Here is an 18,071-nt window from a genome sequence, read left to right as displayed (position 1 = left end):
AGTCTCCCATGAAGCCTGTCATACCAGCTCGCAGTAAACAAGCAAACTTCAGAAGGCCGTTTCACTGATTGCTTTTACCCAAGCTGCAAACAAATGAAAATGGTGTAATCGATTAAACAACATTCCTTCTGTTTGAGAAGGAACTTTCATTAAGTTAAAAGTTAACAGAAACGATCGCTCCATCAACGTGTAAATGCTCTGTGACGCACAACACTCTCAGCACGCATAATTTTAATCTTATAGTAGTGTATTTGAATATTTACGTCCTGCGACGTTCCTCTTATCACTTTACGCATGGGTTCCACTGCGATTTCTCGAATGAGTGTAATGAGAATTGGTCTGTTTTCTAAGCATATTAGATCATGAATAAACAAAATGTGTTTTAATGAGAGCTTATGGTATTGAGGCAAGGCAACTGGATGGAATATAAAAGTTGTGTGTGTATGCACAATTCTAAGTTTGTTGGGATTCATGAAGGTTGGAAATTGTACACACAGTTGTATGAAAAGTTTGGGCACCCCTGACCAGTCATATTATTGATTGATTTATTTATTGATTTATTTATTTATTTAATATGTGAAAAGAAGGAAACACAACCTCTGCAGCAAACTATTTTAAAAAGTAATAACCTTCTTCTGCAAATGTTGATGCATAGTTTCTTTTTGATGAATTTTAAAAAATCTGAAAAAAAAATTTTTTTTGGTGAAATTGTGGTGAATCTTCTATGGTTATAGATATAGCTTTATTAATTTAGATGAGGATAACCAGTACTGTAGTGTAATTTTTGAACCTACTATAGAGTAGACACTGGCCTTCAGCTCTCTGAGCATCTTTCAGCATCTTATCTAAGACGTGCTGACAGTAACGATGATGGAGGTCGTTGGTATCCCAGCACTCTCTGACTTGTTTGTCTGCCTCGGCTCAGTGCCGGATGCTGAAAGGAGAGGAGGAGGAGGAGGAGGAGTGCGAGTCTGAATCCGTCCAATCGATACTGATCCAGATTGATCTGCACGCTCCGAGGGAGGCTGATTAAACGGCTCTTTTTGTGATTGCAAACAGCACCTTAAAAGATCATTATCTGCATGTGCATGAGCTGCTGGATAAAATTCTAAGACAAATTGTCATGGTGGCTCTGGAAGCCGGAAGGAGGCACTGATTAATGGGCACTCCTGTGGTAATGGCTGCAGAAACATGAGTGTTGAATGCTAAATGGTTTTCAAATAATATGAGGGGTCATAATAATATGTTATTTCAGCTTAAAAAAAAAAAAAAAAAAGAAAGAAATTTTTGGCTGTGATGATGTGGAGAAGAGAGCAGAAGGGTTTGCGCTCGATCTTCCACCCCAGCTCTGTGTGTTTATTGACAGCGCCAGCTCGATCTACCTTTATTTGCCTTTATTTGCTTGTTGTCAGTTGGATTAGCCTTTTGGCCCTCAGGCTATTGAAATCCCCATGGCCTGCCTCTCTTTCTATCTGTCTCACTCACTTCATCACACACACACACACACACACACACACACACAATCTTTTTTTAAAAAGTCTGTCCTCTGTGGTGCTCTCTCTCTTTCTCATTCTCCTACATACAACTCTCCTTTTATCTTGTAAAGGAATCTCATACCGACAACACACTCTCCCCCTCTCTCTCTCTCTCTCTCTCTCTCTCTCTCTCTCTCTCTCTCTCTGTATCGTCTCTTCTCTGTGCTGCTTCTCCTTCTCCTCCTCCCCTCCTTTTTTCTTTTCCACCCCCCACCCCACCCCTGATTTCTGCCCTCTCTCAAAGCGAGATGGAATAATTAAACATTAATGTTGTTTTTGATCTCTCCATCCTTTTTTGCTCCACTGGACTCGAGTAAGGGGGAGAAAAGAGATTCTACAAAGAAATCAATAGCTGTGTGGAACGCTGTAGAATTTATTTGGCTTTCAGAAGGTGTTCGTCTAGTGTCACAGTTTAACCCTTGACTTGCTGCGTGTGTGTGTGCGTGCGTGCGTGTGTGTGTGTGGGTGGGTGGTTTTTGTTTGTTTGTTTGTGTGTGTGTGTGTGTGTGTGTGTGTGTGTTGGAAGTGCCTGTGTGCTGCTTTTGACTCTCTCTCCCCCACCTTCTCGCCAGCCTCTCAGTGTTCATTAATCTCAGTCTTTACCTAAAGAGCCACTTAAGATGATGTAGAGCCTGACTGAACACACACACCTCCAATCCTTCCCAACACAGCACAGCACAACCCAACACAACACAGACCAACACAATGTAACACAGCTCAGATAAGCATAATTTAATGCAAGACATTCAAACACAGCTCAGACCAACGTGATTTAGAACAGGCCAACATAGTTTAACACAGCACAACCCAACACAGCTCAGACTGAACTGACCAATTCAATTCAAAACACCATTGCTTCAACACAACATGGATCAACACAGTTTGGGCCACCCCAATAACAGACCCTATCTCACCGAACAGGCTACACAGATACTAGTCCAGACTCTTGTTATCTCAAAACTGGACTACTGCTCTGCACTACTCTCGGGCCTCCCGCCTCGTCTTCAACCAGCCCAAGAGAACCCATGTCACACCCCTCTTCATCTCCCTCCACTGGCTTCCTGTACCCGCCCGCATCATATTCAAGGCCTTGATGCTCACGTACAAGACCTTGTCTGGAACAGCACCCCCCTACCTCAACTCTCTCCTGAAGGTTTACGTTCCCTCACGCAGTCTGCGATCAATTAATGACCGATGCCTGGTAGTCCCTACACAAGGTCCCTTTCCAGAACCTTCACACTAACTGTCCCTCAGTGGTGGAATGAACTTCCAACCTCAATCCGGACCACAGAATCTGTCACCATCTTCAAAAAACATAACTAACCCCTAAAATAACGACACATTATCTTTTAAAATAAAAAATTTTTAAAAAAACACCTACTCAGGCTCTTACACCTCTACTCTGCACACTTTGCTTCTCTAGAACTTAATTATAAATCTTGTACAGTAGCACTTCTTGTATTGTTCTCCGCTTGATATATCGCTTTGCTTGTATTTCCTCATTTGTAAGTCGCTTTGGATAAAAGCATCTGCTAAATGAGTAAATGTAAATATCACATCCTAACACAGCCCTGACCAACACAATTTAGTACAGCACGTCCCGACAACCTATAGCACACCTCAGCATGTAGCAGACTAAATCTTAGGGCATCGTAACATGGTGCTGTCGAGTGTGGCACTGCACAACACACAACATTCTAACACAATACAACACAGTGAGCACAGTCCAACACAGCATTTTCTAAAGAAGTACAAATCATCTCAATATAGCACGTCTCAATACATCATAACCCAACACAGTCATAGCTCAGCTCATGTGGGAAACACTTCACACCAACCCAACACAGTTCAACACCGCACAACATCCCGACACAGTTCAACACTGCACAACATCCCGACACAGTTCAACACCGCACAACATCCCGACACAGTTCAACACCGCACAACATCCCGACACAGTTCAACACCGCACAACATCCCGACACAGTTCAAAACTGCACTACATCCCGACACAGTTCAACACTGCACATCCCGACACAGATCAACACCGCACAACATCCCGACACAGTTCAACACTGCACATCCCGACACAGATCAACACCGCACAACATCCCGACACAGTTCAACACCGCACAACATCCCGACACAGTTCAACACCGCACAACATCCCGACACAGATCAACACCGCACAACATCCCGACACAGTTCAACACCGCACAACATCCCGACACAGTTCAACACCGCACAACATCCCGACACAGTTCAACACCGCACAACATCCCGACACAGTTCAACACCGCACAACATCCCGACACAGTTCAACACCGCACAACATCCCGACACAGTTCAACACCGCACAACATCCCGACACAGTTCAACACCGCACAACATCCCGACACAGTTCAACACCGCACAACATCTCGACACAGTTCAACACCGCACAACATCCCGACACAGTTCGACACAGTTCAACACTGCACAACATCCCGACACAGTTCAACACCGCACAACATCCCGACACAGTTCAACACCGCACAACATCCCGACACAGTTCAACACCGCACAACATCCCGACACAGTTCAACACCGCACAACATCTCGACACAGTTCAACACTGCACAACATCCCGACACAGTTCGACACAGTTCAACACTGCACAACATCCCGACACAGTTCAACACTGCACATCCCGACACAGTTCAACACCGGACAACATCCCGACACAGTTCAACACCGCACAACATCCCGACACAGTTCAACACCGCACAACATCCCGACACAGTTCAACACCGCACAACATCCCGACACAGTTCAACACCGCACAACATCCCGACACAGTTCAACACCGCACAACATCCCGACACAGTTCAACACCGCACAACATCCCGACACAGTTCAACACCGCACAACATCTCGACACAGTTCAACACTGCACATCCCGACACAGTTCAACACCGCACAACATCTCGACACAGTTCAACACCGCACAACATCCCGACACAGTTCGACACAGTTCAACACTGCACAACATCCCGACACAGTTCAACACTGCACAACATCCCGACACAGTTCAACACCGCACAACATCCCGACACAGTTCAACACCGCACAACATCCCGACACAGTTCAACACCGCACAACATCTCGACACAGTTCAACACCGCACAACATCCCGACACAGTTCAACACTGCACATCCCGACACAGTTCAACACCGCACAACATCCCGACACAGTTCAACACCGCACAACATCCCGACACAGTTCAACACCGCACAACATCCCGACACAGTTCAACACCGCACAACATCCCGACACAGTTCAACACCGCACAACATCCCGACACAGTTCAACACCGCACAACATCTCGACACAGTTCAACACCGCACAACATCCCGACACAGTTCAACACCGCACAACATCTCGACACAGTTCAACACCGCACAACATCCCGACACAGTTCAACACCGCACAACATCTCGACACAGTTCAACACCGCACAACATCCCGACACAGTTCAACACCGCACAACATCCCGACACAGTTCAACACCGCACAACATCCCGACACAGTTCAACACCGCACAACATCTCGACACAGTTCAACACTGCACATCCCGACACAGTTCAACACCGCACAACATCTCGACACAGTTCAACACCGCACAACATCCCGACACAGTTCGACACAGTTCAACACTGCACAACATCCCGACACAGTTCAACACCGCACAACATCCCGACACAGTTCGACACAGTTCAACACTGCACAACATCCCGACACAGTTCAACACCGCACAACATCCCGACACAGTTCAACACCGCACAACATCTCGACACAGTTCAACACTGCACATCCCGACACAGTTCAACACCGCACAACATCTCGACACAGTTCAACACCGCACAACATCCCGACACAGTTCGACACAGTTCAACACTGCACAACATCCCGACACAGTTCAACACTGCACAACATCCCGACACAGTTCAACACCGCACAACATCCCGACACAGTTCAACACCGCACAACATCCCGACACAGTTCAACACCGCACAACATCTCGACACAGTTCAACACTGCACAACATCCCGACACAGTTCAACACTGCACATCCCGACACAGTTCAACACCGCACAACATCCCGACACAGTTCAACACCGCACAACATCCCGACACAGTTCAACACCGCACAACATCCCGACACAGTTCAACACCGCACAACATCCCGACACAGTTCAACACCGCACAACATCCCGACACAGTTCAACACCGCACAACATCCCGACACAGTTCAACACCGCACAACATCCCGACACAGTTCAACACCGCACAACATCCCGACACAGTTCAACACCGCACAACATCTCGACACAGTTCAACACCGCACAACATCCCGACACAGTTCGACACAGTTCAACACTGCACAACATCCCGACACAGTTCAACACCGCACAACATCCCGACACAGTTCAACACCGCACAACATCCCGACACAGTTCAACACCGCACAACATCCCGACACAGTTCAACACCGCACAACATCTCGACACAGTTCAACACTGCACAACATCCCGACACAGTTCGACACAGTTCAACACTGCACAACATCCCGACACAGTTCAACACTGCACATCCCGACACAGTTCAACACCGGACAACATCCCGACACAGTTCAACACCGCACAACATCCCGACACAGTTCAACACCGCACAACATCCCGACACAGTTCAACACCGCACAACATCCCGACACAGTTCAACACCGCACAACATCCCGACACAGTTCAACACCGCACAACATCCCGACACAGTTCAACACCGCACAACATCCCGACACAGTTCAACACCGCACAACATCCCGACACAGTTCAACACCGCACAACATCCCGACACAGTTCAACACCGCACAACATCCCGACACAGTTCAACACCGCACAACATCCCGACACAGTTCAACACCGCACAACATCCCGACACAGTTCAACACCGCACAACATCTCGACACAGTTCAACACTGCACATCCCGACACAGATCAACACCGCACAACATCCCGACACAGTTCAACACCGCACAACATCCCGACACAGTTCAACACCGCACAACATCCCGACACAGTTCAACACCGCACAACATCCCGACACAGTTCAACACTGCACAACATCCCGACACAGTTCAACACCGCACAACATCCCGACACAGATCAACACCGCACAACATCCCGACACAGTTCAACACTGCACATCCCGACACAGTTCAACACTGCACAACATCCCGACACAGTTCAACACCGCACAACATCTCAACACAGTTCAACACCGCACAACATCCCGACACAGTTCAACACCGCACAACATCCCGACACAGTTCAACACCGCACAACATCCCGACACAGATCAACACCGCACAACATCCCGACACAGATCAACACCGCACAACATCCCGACACAGTTCAACACCGCACAACATCCCGACACAGTTCAACACTGCACATCCCGACACAGTTCAACACCGCACAACATCCCGACACAGTTCAACACTGCACAACATCCCGACACAGTTCAACACTGCACAACATCCCGACACAGTTCAACACCGCACAACATCCCGACACAGTTCAACACCGCACAACATCCCGACACAGTTCAACACTGCACAACATCCCGACACAGTTCAACACCGCACAACATCCCGACACAGTTCAACACCGCACAACATCCCGACACAGTTCAACACTGCACATCCCGACACAGTTCAACACTGCACAACATCCCGACACAGTTCAACACTGCACAACATCCCGACACAAAACATTTCAGTACATCATCTCCCAATACAGTCTGCCTCAACACAGGCACTGATACAATCATTATGGACACCAGCTTCATCCAACGCAGGCCATTACTGCTGAGTTACTTCAGCGAACACTGAATTGTTTTTGTTAATGATTTATCTATGTTTTCAGCTTTAAGTGTTTTTCTTGAGAAGTTTTATTGTAAACAAAATCTAATATGATCAAACATTCAGTCATCTTAAACTATAGTTTAAGTATCATATCGCCTTTTGTGGAAGTGAATGATGATTGAGAGTGTTAACACTGCACTGGCAGGGAAAACACACACTAACTAGGACAATTGACTGGTGAAATCTGTCCCTGGATGCAGTCCCTGTCTTCCCCACCCACTGCTGCACACACTCAGTGGCCCTGTCGTCCTGCATTGAAAACGTAAACCCTGAGGCTAATGTTGCCAGCAGCTCAGGCCTCATCTGCTTCCCATGAGCGTTTCGGTCTCCAATCAATAGTCTCGACTGAATTGCTCAATTTCCACACAGAGAGAAAGGGCAGAGGTATTTGATTGTCTCTTGAGCTCAATTCCCTTTTCTTCGTGTGTGTATGTGTGTGTGTGGTGTGTGTATGTGTGTGTACGCATGAGAGAGAGGCAGGTTTCCTTTATTTGTCCATTCTGTTGTGTAAGTTTGCATTTTGTTTATGTGAGGACTTCTTTTTAATGGTCTCCTTTTACAGTAGTGTATTTGGAAGGTGTGTGTGTGTGTGTGTGTGTGTGTGTGTGTGTGTGTTGGAAGCAGAGGGGTTGTGAATCACTAATCAGTGTGGTGACACCTGAGCAATACCCCTGCCCCTTGGGTGTCATGCATTATAAATCAAAGGCCTGCATTTGCATGCGGTGTTATTATAATTTATGCCACTGCGGTTGCGGAGGGGAAACTGTTGGCTTGTACGATGCTAACGAACTGTGCTGACAGAGCACTTTTTTTTTTTTGTTCATCTGGACGCTTGGCGTAAATAAATATACCGGTGTTAATTATTGATTCAGTGCTTACGGGTTCTGAGTTTAAGGTATAAGACGCACTGCACCAAAACAGACGCATTGTTAGCAAACTATCTGACTTCGAGTGTACCGTCAACCGAACGCTTCATCGAGCCTGATTCCACTTTTCCATCTTTCTAATTGATGAGGTGACCAAATGCTCAAACCGTCCTGGAGGGAGTAACGGGATGGAAACAAGGACGCTGCTCCACGTGCTTCTGTCAGAGCGCAGTGTTTCACTGCAAGTTCAAGCCAAACTAAATCAAAAAATCGCCTGGTCAAAATAAAGAAATAAAACTTGTCCTCATCCTTCTTCTTCTCTTCTTCCACTACTGTCGTTGTCTTCTTTTTGTCCTTCCTCTTCATTTCCTTCTTCTTCTTCTTTTTGTCCTTCTTCTTCTTCTTCTTCTTTTGTTCTTCTTTTTGTCCTTCTTCTTCTTCTTCTTCTTCTTCTTTTTGTCCTTCTTCTTCTTCTCCTTCTTTTTCTTCTTCTTTTTTTGTTCTTCTTTTTGTCCTTCTTCTTCTTCTTCCTTCTTCTTCTTCTTCTTTTTCTCCTTCTTTTTCTTCTTCTTTTTTTGTTCTTCTTTTTGTCCTTCTTCTTTTTGTCGTTCTTCTTCTTTTTGTCCTTCTTCTTCTTCTTCTTCTTTTTGTCCTTCTTTTTTTATCCTTCTTCTTGTTCCTTATTTTTGTCCTTTTTCTTCTTCTTTTTGTCCTTTTTCTTTTTCTTCTTCTTCTTTTTGTCCTTCTTCTTTTTTTATCCTTCTTCTTGTTCCTTATTTTTGTCCTTTTTCTTCTTCTTTTTGTCCTTCTTCTTCTTTTTGTCCTTCTTCTTTTTGTCCTTCTTCTTCTTTTTGTCCTTCTTCTTTTTGTCCTTCTTCTTCTTCTTCTTTTTGTCCTTCTTCTTCTTCTTCTTTTTGTCCTTGTTCTTCTTTTTGTCCTTCTTCTTTTTGTCCTTCTTCTTCTTCTTCTTTTTGTCCTTGTTCTTCTTTTTGTCCTTCTTCTTTTTGTCCTTCTTCTTCTTCTTCTTTTTGTCCTTGTTCTTCTTTTTGTCCTTCTTCTTCTTCTACTTTTTGTCCTTATTTTTGTTCTTCTTTTTGTCCTTCTTCTTCCTCTTATTTTTGTCCTCCTTCTTCTTTTTGTCCTCCTCTTCCTTCTTTTTGTCCTCCTCCTTCTTCCTATTTTTGTCCTCCTTCTTCTTCTTCTTCTTCTTCTTGTCTTCCTCCTTCTTTTGTCCTTCTTCTTCAGTTTTGATAATGCTGTCTTTATATCTGAATTTATGAATTTATCCATTTCCTAGAGTACCAAGGTAGAAATATTACCTTTAGTTCACTAAAATGTGTCCTCTAATAACATACTAGAACATGTCCACTTTGCACAGAATGTAGGAGATAAACGTTTGCCCTGAGCAAATGACTTAACACTCGTATAAGAATATTAGCTTTCTGTTTAGTATAAGCTATTGTTAGCTACATGTTTTATTGTTGAGTTCTGTAATATACCGTCAGTCTGTTGTCTGCTAAAGTCAAAGCCAATCATGTATGTTTGTGTGACATCAAATGCTAGTGCTACATGTCTTGATGTTCCACCGAATCTAGTCCCCTTTAATACCCAAGCTATGGTCGAGTCTCGGGACTTCTATCTTTAGCGCAATAAGCCGACTCATCATTATCAGTTAAGGCTAGAATGGGGCGTCTCTCGAGGAGGCCATAGAGGAGCAGGTGTTAGTGTGTGGTGGAAGGCTGTGCTCCCTTGGGGAGAGCTGGAGCACTGAGAGTGAAGGTGTGATTCGGACTGAGCCTGGGGTTATTACGCTAATTGACCCTTCACCCCGCGCACACGCACACAAACTCCCTGGGGGCCAATCAGAAACTGGCGCTGACACAGGTGCGGCCTGCCAGTGTATTAAGGGCGTAATTGCTGTGGTGTGTGTGTGTGTTTGGTTCTCTCTCTCACACACACATGGCCCGAAGAGGCCTACATTTACTCTACAGGTCTTATTGAGGACAGCAATTCTCAGAGTGCAAAGGGGGTCCCGTTGTAGTGTGTGTGTGTGTGTGTGTGTGTGTGTCGCATTAAGGAGCCCATCTCACATTCAGTGAGTATAAAATGAAAGTCAGTGTAGTTTTGAGATGAGGACAGGAGTTTAACTAAAATATTGCATTAAATATTTTTACACAGTCCCTTCAAGTTCCCAGGCTCAAGGCTAACTGAATAAACTAACAATCAATATATAAAATATACATTATTTTATTTATTATTTGAATGAATATGAATAATTGTGCCCTGCGATGGATTGGCACCCTGTCCAGGGTGTGCCCTTGTGCCCGATGCTCCCTGGGATAGGCTCCGGGCTTCCCGTGACCCTGAAAAGGATAAGCGGTATAGAAGATGGATGGATGAATATGAATATTTATAAGTCCATAACGCTACAGACAGAAAGATCGAACATTAGAATTTCATATCCCATCAACCTCGAGTTTTGTGAATTAGACGATCAGGAAGAAGCAGTATTTTTCCTAAATTAAAACAGATGCTGTTTTTACACACAACAATGGTTTCGCTGCTGATAACTTTGCTCCGTTTTTAATTTCCATTTTCTAACAAGTTTTACTATTTACATACATATTTTGTGTCGTGTTTACATAATCAAAAGTTAGAATTCACCTTTCATGCATTCCCTGACAGAGAAATAGGTCTGTAATGAAATTCACTCCACATGTGCGTTCAAAGTGTGTCCAAAAAGTGACATTAAGTAGTTTCATTTCAGGGATTTTATGTCACACTTTTCTGTGGCCGAATTTTTAATTCTGTACTAGTAGCCATAGTTTGTGAACCCTTTTAGAAGTTTCTATATATCTGCATGAATATGACCTAAAACATCATCAGATTTTGGCATGCAGCAAGACAACGACCCTAAGCACACGAGTCGTTCTACCAAAGAATGGTTGAAGAAGAATAAAGTTGATGTTTTGGAACGGCCGAGTCAAAGTCCAGACCTTAATCCAGTAGAAATGCTGTGGAAGGACCTGAAGCAAGCAGTTCATGTGAGGAAACCCACCAACATCCCAGAGTTGAAGCTGTTCTGTACTGAGGAACGGGCTGAAATTCCTCCAAGCCGATGTGCAGGACTGATCAACAGTTACCGGAATAGATTAGTCGCAGTTATTGCTGCACAAGGGGGTCACACCAGATACTGAAAGCAAAGGTTCACATACTTTCACCACTCACAGATGTCTCATTTGTTTAATTGGGTTCTCTTTATCTCCTTTTAGGACTTGTGTGAAATTCTGATGATGGTTTAGATCACATTTATGCAGAAATGTAGAAAATTCTAAAATTCACAAACTTTCAAGCACCGGTGTAAGTGTGTGTCGGAGGACATGTGAAGATCAGTTCACAAAGGGAGATTTTTACGTAAAACAAGCTACATAACTGTGACAAATATTACTTTGGTCAAATAAATAATAATGAAATGATATTGTGTTGTGGTATTTTCTTGGCTTGATTTGTATCACACGGTTTAGTGTAGCACTAATGGTGTATGTTTGCTCCTCAGGCATTTCATTGACCCTTTCTGTCCTCTGCTTTGTGTGTGTGCTGCCATGCCTGACTCCTGTTCATCTCGAGTATATAACCGTTTACTGGTGTGTGTGTGTGTGTGTGTGTGTGTGTGTGTGTGTGTGTGTGTGTGTGTGGGAGGGAGGTGGAAGCAATAGCTTGAGTGTCCTTGACTTTACTGAAGAGCCCAGCTCTTTTCAGAGGGCCTCTTTGTGTGTGTGCGTGTAATTGTGTATATGTGAGCGTGGACGAATTGATGGCTCGGTGTGATTGCCCCGCTTAGGCGTGTGTATGATTGGTTTTGTTCACGCTGCAAGGTACATTTCTTGCTTTCCCTCCCCCACGTTCATATCTCTCTCTCTCTCTCTCTCTCTCTCTCTCTCTCTCAGTGTCCTGTCAGAGGAATATCTGCAAGTTCAGAGATGGATCAATACCGTAGTGGAGCAGCATAAGGTGACGCTCGTGCCTGGAGAGCCACAGTTGGACATGTGTGATCTGGCGGTGATGGTGAGACGAGCCCCTTTTATCAGGGCGTTTAATATTCTCCTCCCTGCTTCACCTTTGACTCATTTTCTGTCCCTTTATTCCTAACGACCTGCCAGACTTTCTTTCTAAACGCGTTCAGCTTCACTAACCTGAAAAAGTTGGGTTTTTTTTAAAAAAAAATTGTTATTACTTAATTATTAGTGTACTCTCATTTACATACATCCAAATGAAGCAGGCATGGCCTCTCTGTCTATAAATCTCTCAGCTCACTCTTTAAAAATGATATATGTTCTTTTTGCACAATGCTAAGAATCATTCCGTATCACAAGACCTCTAAATTATATCAGAACGAATACTTGGCTGCTTTAATTGTACTTCCTCACAGGGTATTGTCTCAGAAGGAGAAATACACACCCTGTAGGAAGAACAATTGGACTGTGAGTTGATTTACCCTCGTGTGAATATTCCCTTTCTACCCATTAATTAAACATGCCGTGCTAAGTTGGGATTCAGATATTAAAACTTTTTTTTTTCTGTTCATTATTCTGCTTATTAACATTATTCTCTGTCAACATTTTCAGGCTATTTTATTTATTTTAATGCAGTTCATTTGTTGTACAGAGCTGCTAGATAATTAGACTTATTTTTTATTTATATATTTTTTTAAAGCTCTTTGTTCTCTCACCTTTCACCCCAGTGCTGCATATTTCTGTCTTTGTTGTTGTTGTTGTTGTAGAAGTTCTCTACATATTTTAGTGTAAATAAAGAAAATCTGTTTGCGGTTCTGCAGCTAAGGGAAATTTTTCCTTTGAGATGTGGTACACTTGGTTAATGTAGAGGAGGTGCAGTGCAGCGGCTGCACACACATCTCTGGTGTGGCAACAGTGCCCCCAAGTGTCCAATTTTATATTACACGTAATAAACAGCAGGCCTTGGAATAAAAGGAACATTGCTAGAGGATGCATAATGTTATTGTAAATGTTTTTTGTTGTTGTTGTTTTTTGACAGAACTGGGCTCCACCAGGATGTGAGAAGTTGGGGAAGTGTCTCAAACCACCACCATCTCATCCACAAAAATGTGACTGGCCCCACTGATGCATCCAATAAATATATTTATATAATAAGACTGAATAAACTGACATTACTGGCCAGATAAAAAAAAAAAAAAAACAACAACAACTCGTAAGCACTGTAAAGTTTCGTGTGTGTGTGTATTTATCTAAAGATTCTGACTATGTTAAGTTTGCTAATTTTATGGTAGTTTTCTCCTTATGATATTTTAACACAATAGAAATATACAGTGCTGCAGACGTTTAGAATTGATAGTTTTACATCTTTGTTAAAGGATTATCTGGTCTGCCGTTCACCGGTTTTATTTCTACTGCTTTGTCATGTGACTTGGCTGTGAAAACGTCCTGTTTTCAAGAGTGTGTTTCAATTTGATATCGTGTTCCCTACCGGCACGATCTTTGATTAAATGAGGATTTAGCCATATTTCAGCATTTCTCAGTGTAAAAGTTGTGCTGAGACAATGTTCAGATCATGTTTGTCGTTTAGTGATATCCCATGACGCACCTCCTGACTAATCCAGAGCATCTCAGAATGTTTATCTCATAACTCCTAAAGTGATGTACACGTTAAGCTTGGGTAGATTAAGCAAGTATTACTTTAATTTGTCAGTGGGAAAATGAAACGTGACTGACTCAGTAGCTGATGATAAGCCAAAAATAAAAGGGGGAAAAAAAAGATAGACATTGCTAGAGAAGATGGCGTCGTCTTTGAGTCGGATACAGGGTCCTGACAAAAACTCCTCGAGTTTCTACAGAAAGCATATTTTAATGAAATAATTATGTAAATACTAATATAATAATCAGTTTACTCTCTGTTAAGCACGTTCTTTTCATGTATACATGAGTTTTCTGGGTTCTCTGGTTTCTTTCCACTTCCCAAACACATTCCAGTTGGTGGACTGGCTACTTTGAATCACCCGTAGGACTGGTTCTGTACGGCCCTGTGACGGACCGGCGTCCTCTCTAGGACACGTTCATGTTATATAGCCCTGTGCTATGAGGATAAACTCTGTATCCACTGTGAGCGTGAGCAGGATAACATGCTCATGGAAGATGATTTTCTGAATAAAGGATATTTTTTACTCATGTTGAAATGGAATGTGAAGCAAAAACTCGAGTGATTTCATGGTCTCCTCCACCTCCCACACATTTAATTCCTCTCACTGATGTTTTAATCTAAAGCAGCTTCGAAGTGGAGCGGAATCCAGGGCCTTAAATTGTAAATGGACCTTGCGAGTTTGTGCTTTTGACATGGCACACCAAATACAGTACGTACACTTGCCTTCCAAGAGGGTAAAGTGGTGGGAGTGATGTTCAGGCAACTGGGAATATAGATGTCAGAAATAAGCTAGCTAATGACTGAGGTTAATGGTTTAGCTAGCTAACGTAGATGTTATTTTGTGATAATGAAACTATTGGGAATATTCCCAGAGCCATATCAACCTGCAGTTCCCACCTGGTTTCCCATTGAGTCTAAGCAGGGTTAAGCCTGGCCAGTACCTAGATGGGACATCTCCTGGGGAAAACTATAGCTGCTGCTGGAAGTGGTATTAGTGAGGCCAGCAGGGGGCGCTCACCCTGTGGTCTGTGTGGGATCTAATGCCCCAGTATGGGGACGCTATACTGTAAAAACAGCACTGTCTTTCTGATGAGACATTAAACCAAGGTCCTGACTCTCTGTGGTAGTTAAAAATCCTGGGACACCTTGTTAAAGAGTAGGGGTATAACCCTGGTGTTCTGGTGAAATTCCCCTATTGGGACTTCTCGATCATGGCCTCCATCTCTGAATTGGCTGCATCACTCCTCTCCACTAATAGCTGGTGTGTGGTGGGCGTTCTGGAGCACTACGGCTGCCGTCACATCATCCAGGTGTATTCTACAGACTAGTGGTGGTTGAGATTTCCCCCCTCCATACTATTTAAAGTGCTTTGAGTTTCTCGAAAAGCGCTATATAAATGTATCTTTAACTGTATGTACCCCAGATGTGTTGGTAAATTATTAAGAAAATGCACAGTTTGACTACAATTATATTCGAATTACAATAGCTGGTGGGAGGGTGTGTAGGTCCCTGGTTTGCTCCTCGGCTTGCAATACTGTCTGTGTAGAGTTTTGTGTTTTCCCAGTGCTAATCTCGGTTTCCTGTCTTCTCCCCAAAACATGGATTGGCTAGGCTAAATTGCCCCTAGCTGTGAATGAGTATGTGAATGTTTCTGTGTACATATGGTGTCCTCAAATGGTCTGGGAAAATCAATATTTAACTCATATGTTTATACTAAATTTTTAAGAATGTAAAAAAATTACATTCTAATTACAATTAGCATCAATTCCAAACCAAACCCAACTACCAGGGTTCTGCAATACTGAGAAATATAAACGTTTCATCACAGCTTGTAAACTTGGTGCTATCAGACAGAAATCGAAACGTAGGCTGTTTGGTAGTGTCATGGTTTGGGCTTGCATGTATAAAGATATACACAGTATGTGTATACCTCATACTACGTAGTTTTAGATCTTTAGATTGTTTTTCATTTATTGGTGAAAAAAAAAAGTTATCCAACACCATTGTGAAAAACTACCTGCCCCTTAAATTGAAATCTGGTTGTGCCTCCTTTAGCAGCAATAACTACAACCAAACACGTGCGATAACTGGAGATCAGTCTTTCACTTACTTCTAGGACTAGGATTTACTAATATGCTTTGGATCGTTGTCTTGCTGCATAATCCAGTTGTGCTTGAGTTTCAATTTATGTACTGAAGAAAAGACATTCTCCTTTAAGATTTTCTGTTAGAGAGCAGAATTCATGCTTCCCTTAATTATTGTACGTTGCCCAGACCATCACACTACCACCACCATGGATTCGGAATCCGATGGAGTAGGACGCGAAGTTGGAGGCTCCTGCTGATTTCGATTAAAATTGTAATTAATTTGCGCTTTTCGGTCATACGATATATTTCGACTTATTCTACTCTGTTTCCTTGTTTGCAATTTTAACTTTGTGGTACGTTAAAATGTCTGGAAAGAACACGAAAACCCGTGGTAGCATTCAGACACGACTGAGACCTAGTGTGCGCGCTGTGAGCGAGTCCCTTTCTCCCCCTGTATCCGCGTCACCGAGCGGTGACCCTGACTTCGCCGCACTCAGGCTTGAGTTGCTGGCTTTATTGAGGAAGGACATCGCCGATATTTTTTAAAAAGGAGCTCCAGAAGCTCCAGGAGACTCTCGGGGTGCGCTATCTACTATCCAGCTTGACCTGCAGGCCGTGAAAACACAGCCGGCTGGTGATAAAGTCGTTACCGAGGCTACCATATCAACACTGAAAGGTACTGTTGGGGAAATGGAGCACGCGCTCTCCGGTTGCACCGATGACATAGTTCATATGAAGACTACTATCGAGTCTCTCGCTGCGACCGTGACTCAATTAGAGAATAAATGTGAGGATTTGGAGTCGAGGTCACGGCGTAATAACGTTAGGATAGTGGGAGTTCCAGAGGGCGCCGACACCTGTACAACTGCTGCTGTAGCGGCCTTGTTAAAGGAGGCGTTTGGTCTGGAGAAGGAGCCGGTTTTGGACCGGTCCCACCGGACCCTTCAGCCGAAGCCCAAGCCTGGTGAACGACCACGAGCTATTGTGTGCAGATTCCACCATCACAGTGACTGTGTTGACATTTTACGCCGTGCGAGAGAGCTCCAGCAGATTAAAGTGAGGGATTTGACCATCTCCGTTTTCCCTGACTATACAGCCAAGACAGCCCGGGCCCAGGCCGCGTTTAATGAGATTCAGCGTCAACTTCGTGGTATTGAGGGTGCTCGCTATGGAATACTTCATCCAGCTCGGCTTCGCATTACATATAACGGTGTTCAGGAGGACTGTATTTCAGCGGAGGAAGCAGGAGACTATGTTAAACTCTTGACATCGGGGTGAACTGCATCACCTACACAGCGGAGTCTTTTTCGCTCTTCTTTTATTTTTATTTTTTGCACTCGGCCTTCCAGCTCTACAGTATTCGGATTTTTATTGAAGATATTGTCGTTGCGTTACTCCACCTAGATTTTGTGGACTCACTCCTCTTAAAATCTACTTCTGTATTAATGTGCTTCTCTGTTTTGATGCTCTGACTGGGTTAGCGTTTCTGTTTATTTAATTTTATTAGTGTTATCTCCTCAGCTTTATGTGCTACACTGTTATATTGTTTGTTACAAGTCTTTAAAAGGTAAGGACATTATATTTATTATTGTGTGCAGACTGTTTATCAGTCTTGGTAATTTTGTTGGTTAATCCAGCTTACTCTCCGAGTTGTTTTCACATTGTGGACAACGTTCGGTTTTTGTAGGATACACTGCTGTCTCATTTGTTTATGGAGACTTTGGGTGTGTGGGCGTTTGGAGGATTGTGAGAGTAAGCGGAACATGCCAATGCTTTGAAGGATGTGAATTGGAACAGAGTAATGTTATTTAACTGCGAATCTGTTTTTAGAGGATTTAAACCTAACATGGTAAACAAATTATATTATAGAATTCAGGCAATTTTACTGGGGTTATCTCATACAGTGTCGCAAGTAATAATCTGGAAAGACCTTTGTAATATCACAGT

At 43.6% G+C, this 18,071-nt stretch overlaps 1 protein-coding gene across 1 annotated transcript in view; it reads left to right on the top strand.

The window, feature by feature from the left end:
* The window catches only part of galns (galactosamine (N-acetyl)-6-sulfatase), a 47,607-nt gene extending 33,035 nt beyond the window's left edge, over positions 1 to 14,572 (top strand). The window contains exons 13-14 of the mRNA XM_017459210.3: positions 12,312 to 12,429; positions 13,417 to 14,572. Coding sequence (XP_017314699.1) covers positions 12,312 to 12,429; positions 13,417 to 13,503 — 205 coding nt within the window. The 3' untranslated portion in view covers positions 13,504 to 14,572. The remainder of the gene's footprint in view (positions 1 to 12,311; positions 12,430 to 13,416) is intronic.
* The last annotated feature ends 3,499 nt before the right edge of the window (positions 14,573 to 18,071 follow it).

The sequence above is a fragment of the Ictalurus punctatus genome, chromosome 27, assembly GCF_001660625.3.
Source record: "Ictalurus punctatus breed USDA103 chromosome 27, Coco_2.0, whole genome shotgun sequence".
NCBI classification, from domain to species: Eukaryota; Metazoa; Chordata; class Actinopteri; order Siluriformes; family Ictaluridae; genus Ictalurus; species Ictalurus punctatus.
Note: the sequence above shows the minus strand (reverse complement) of the source record. Positions and strands in the feature narration are given on the sequence as shown.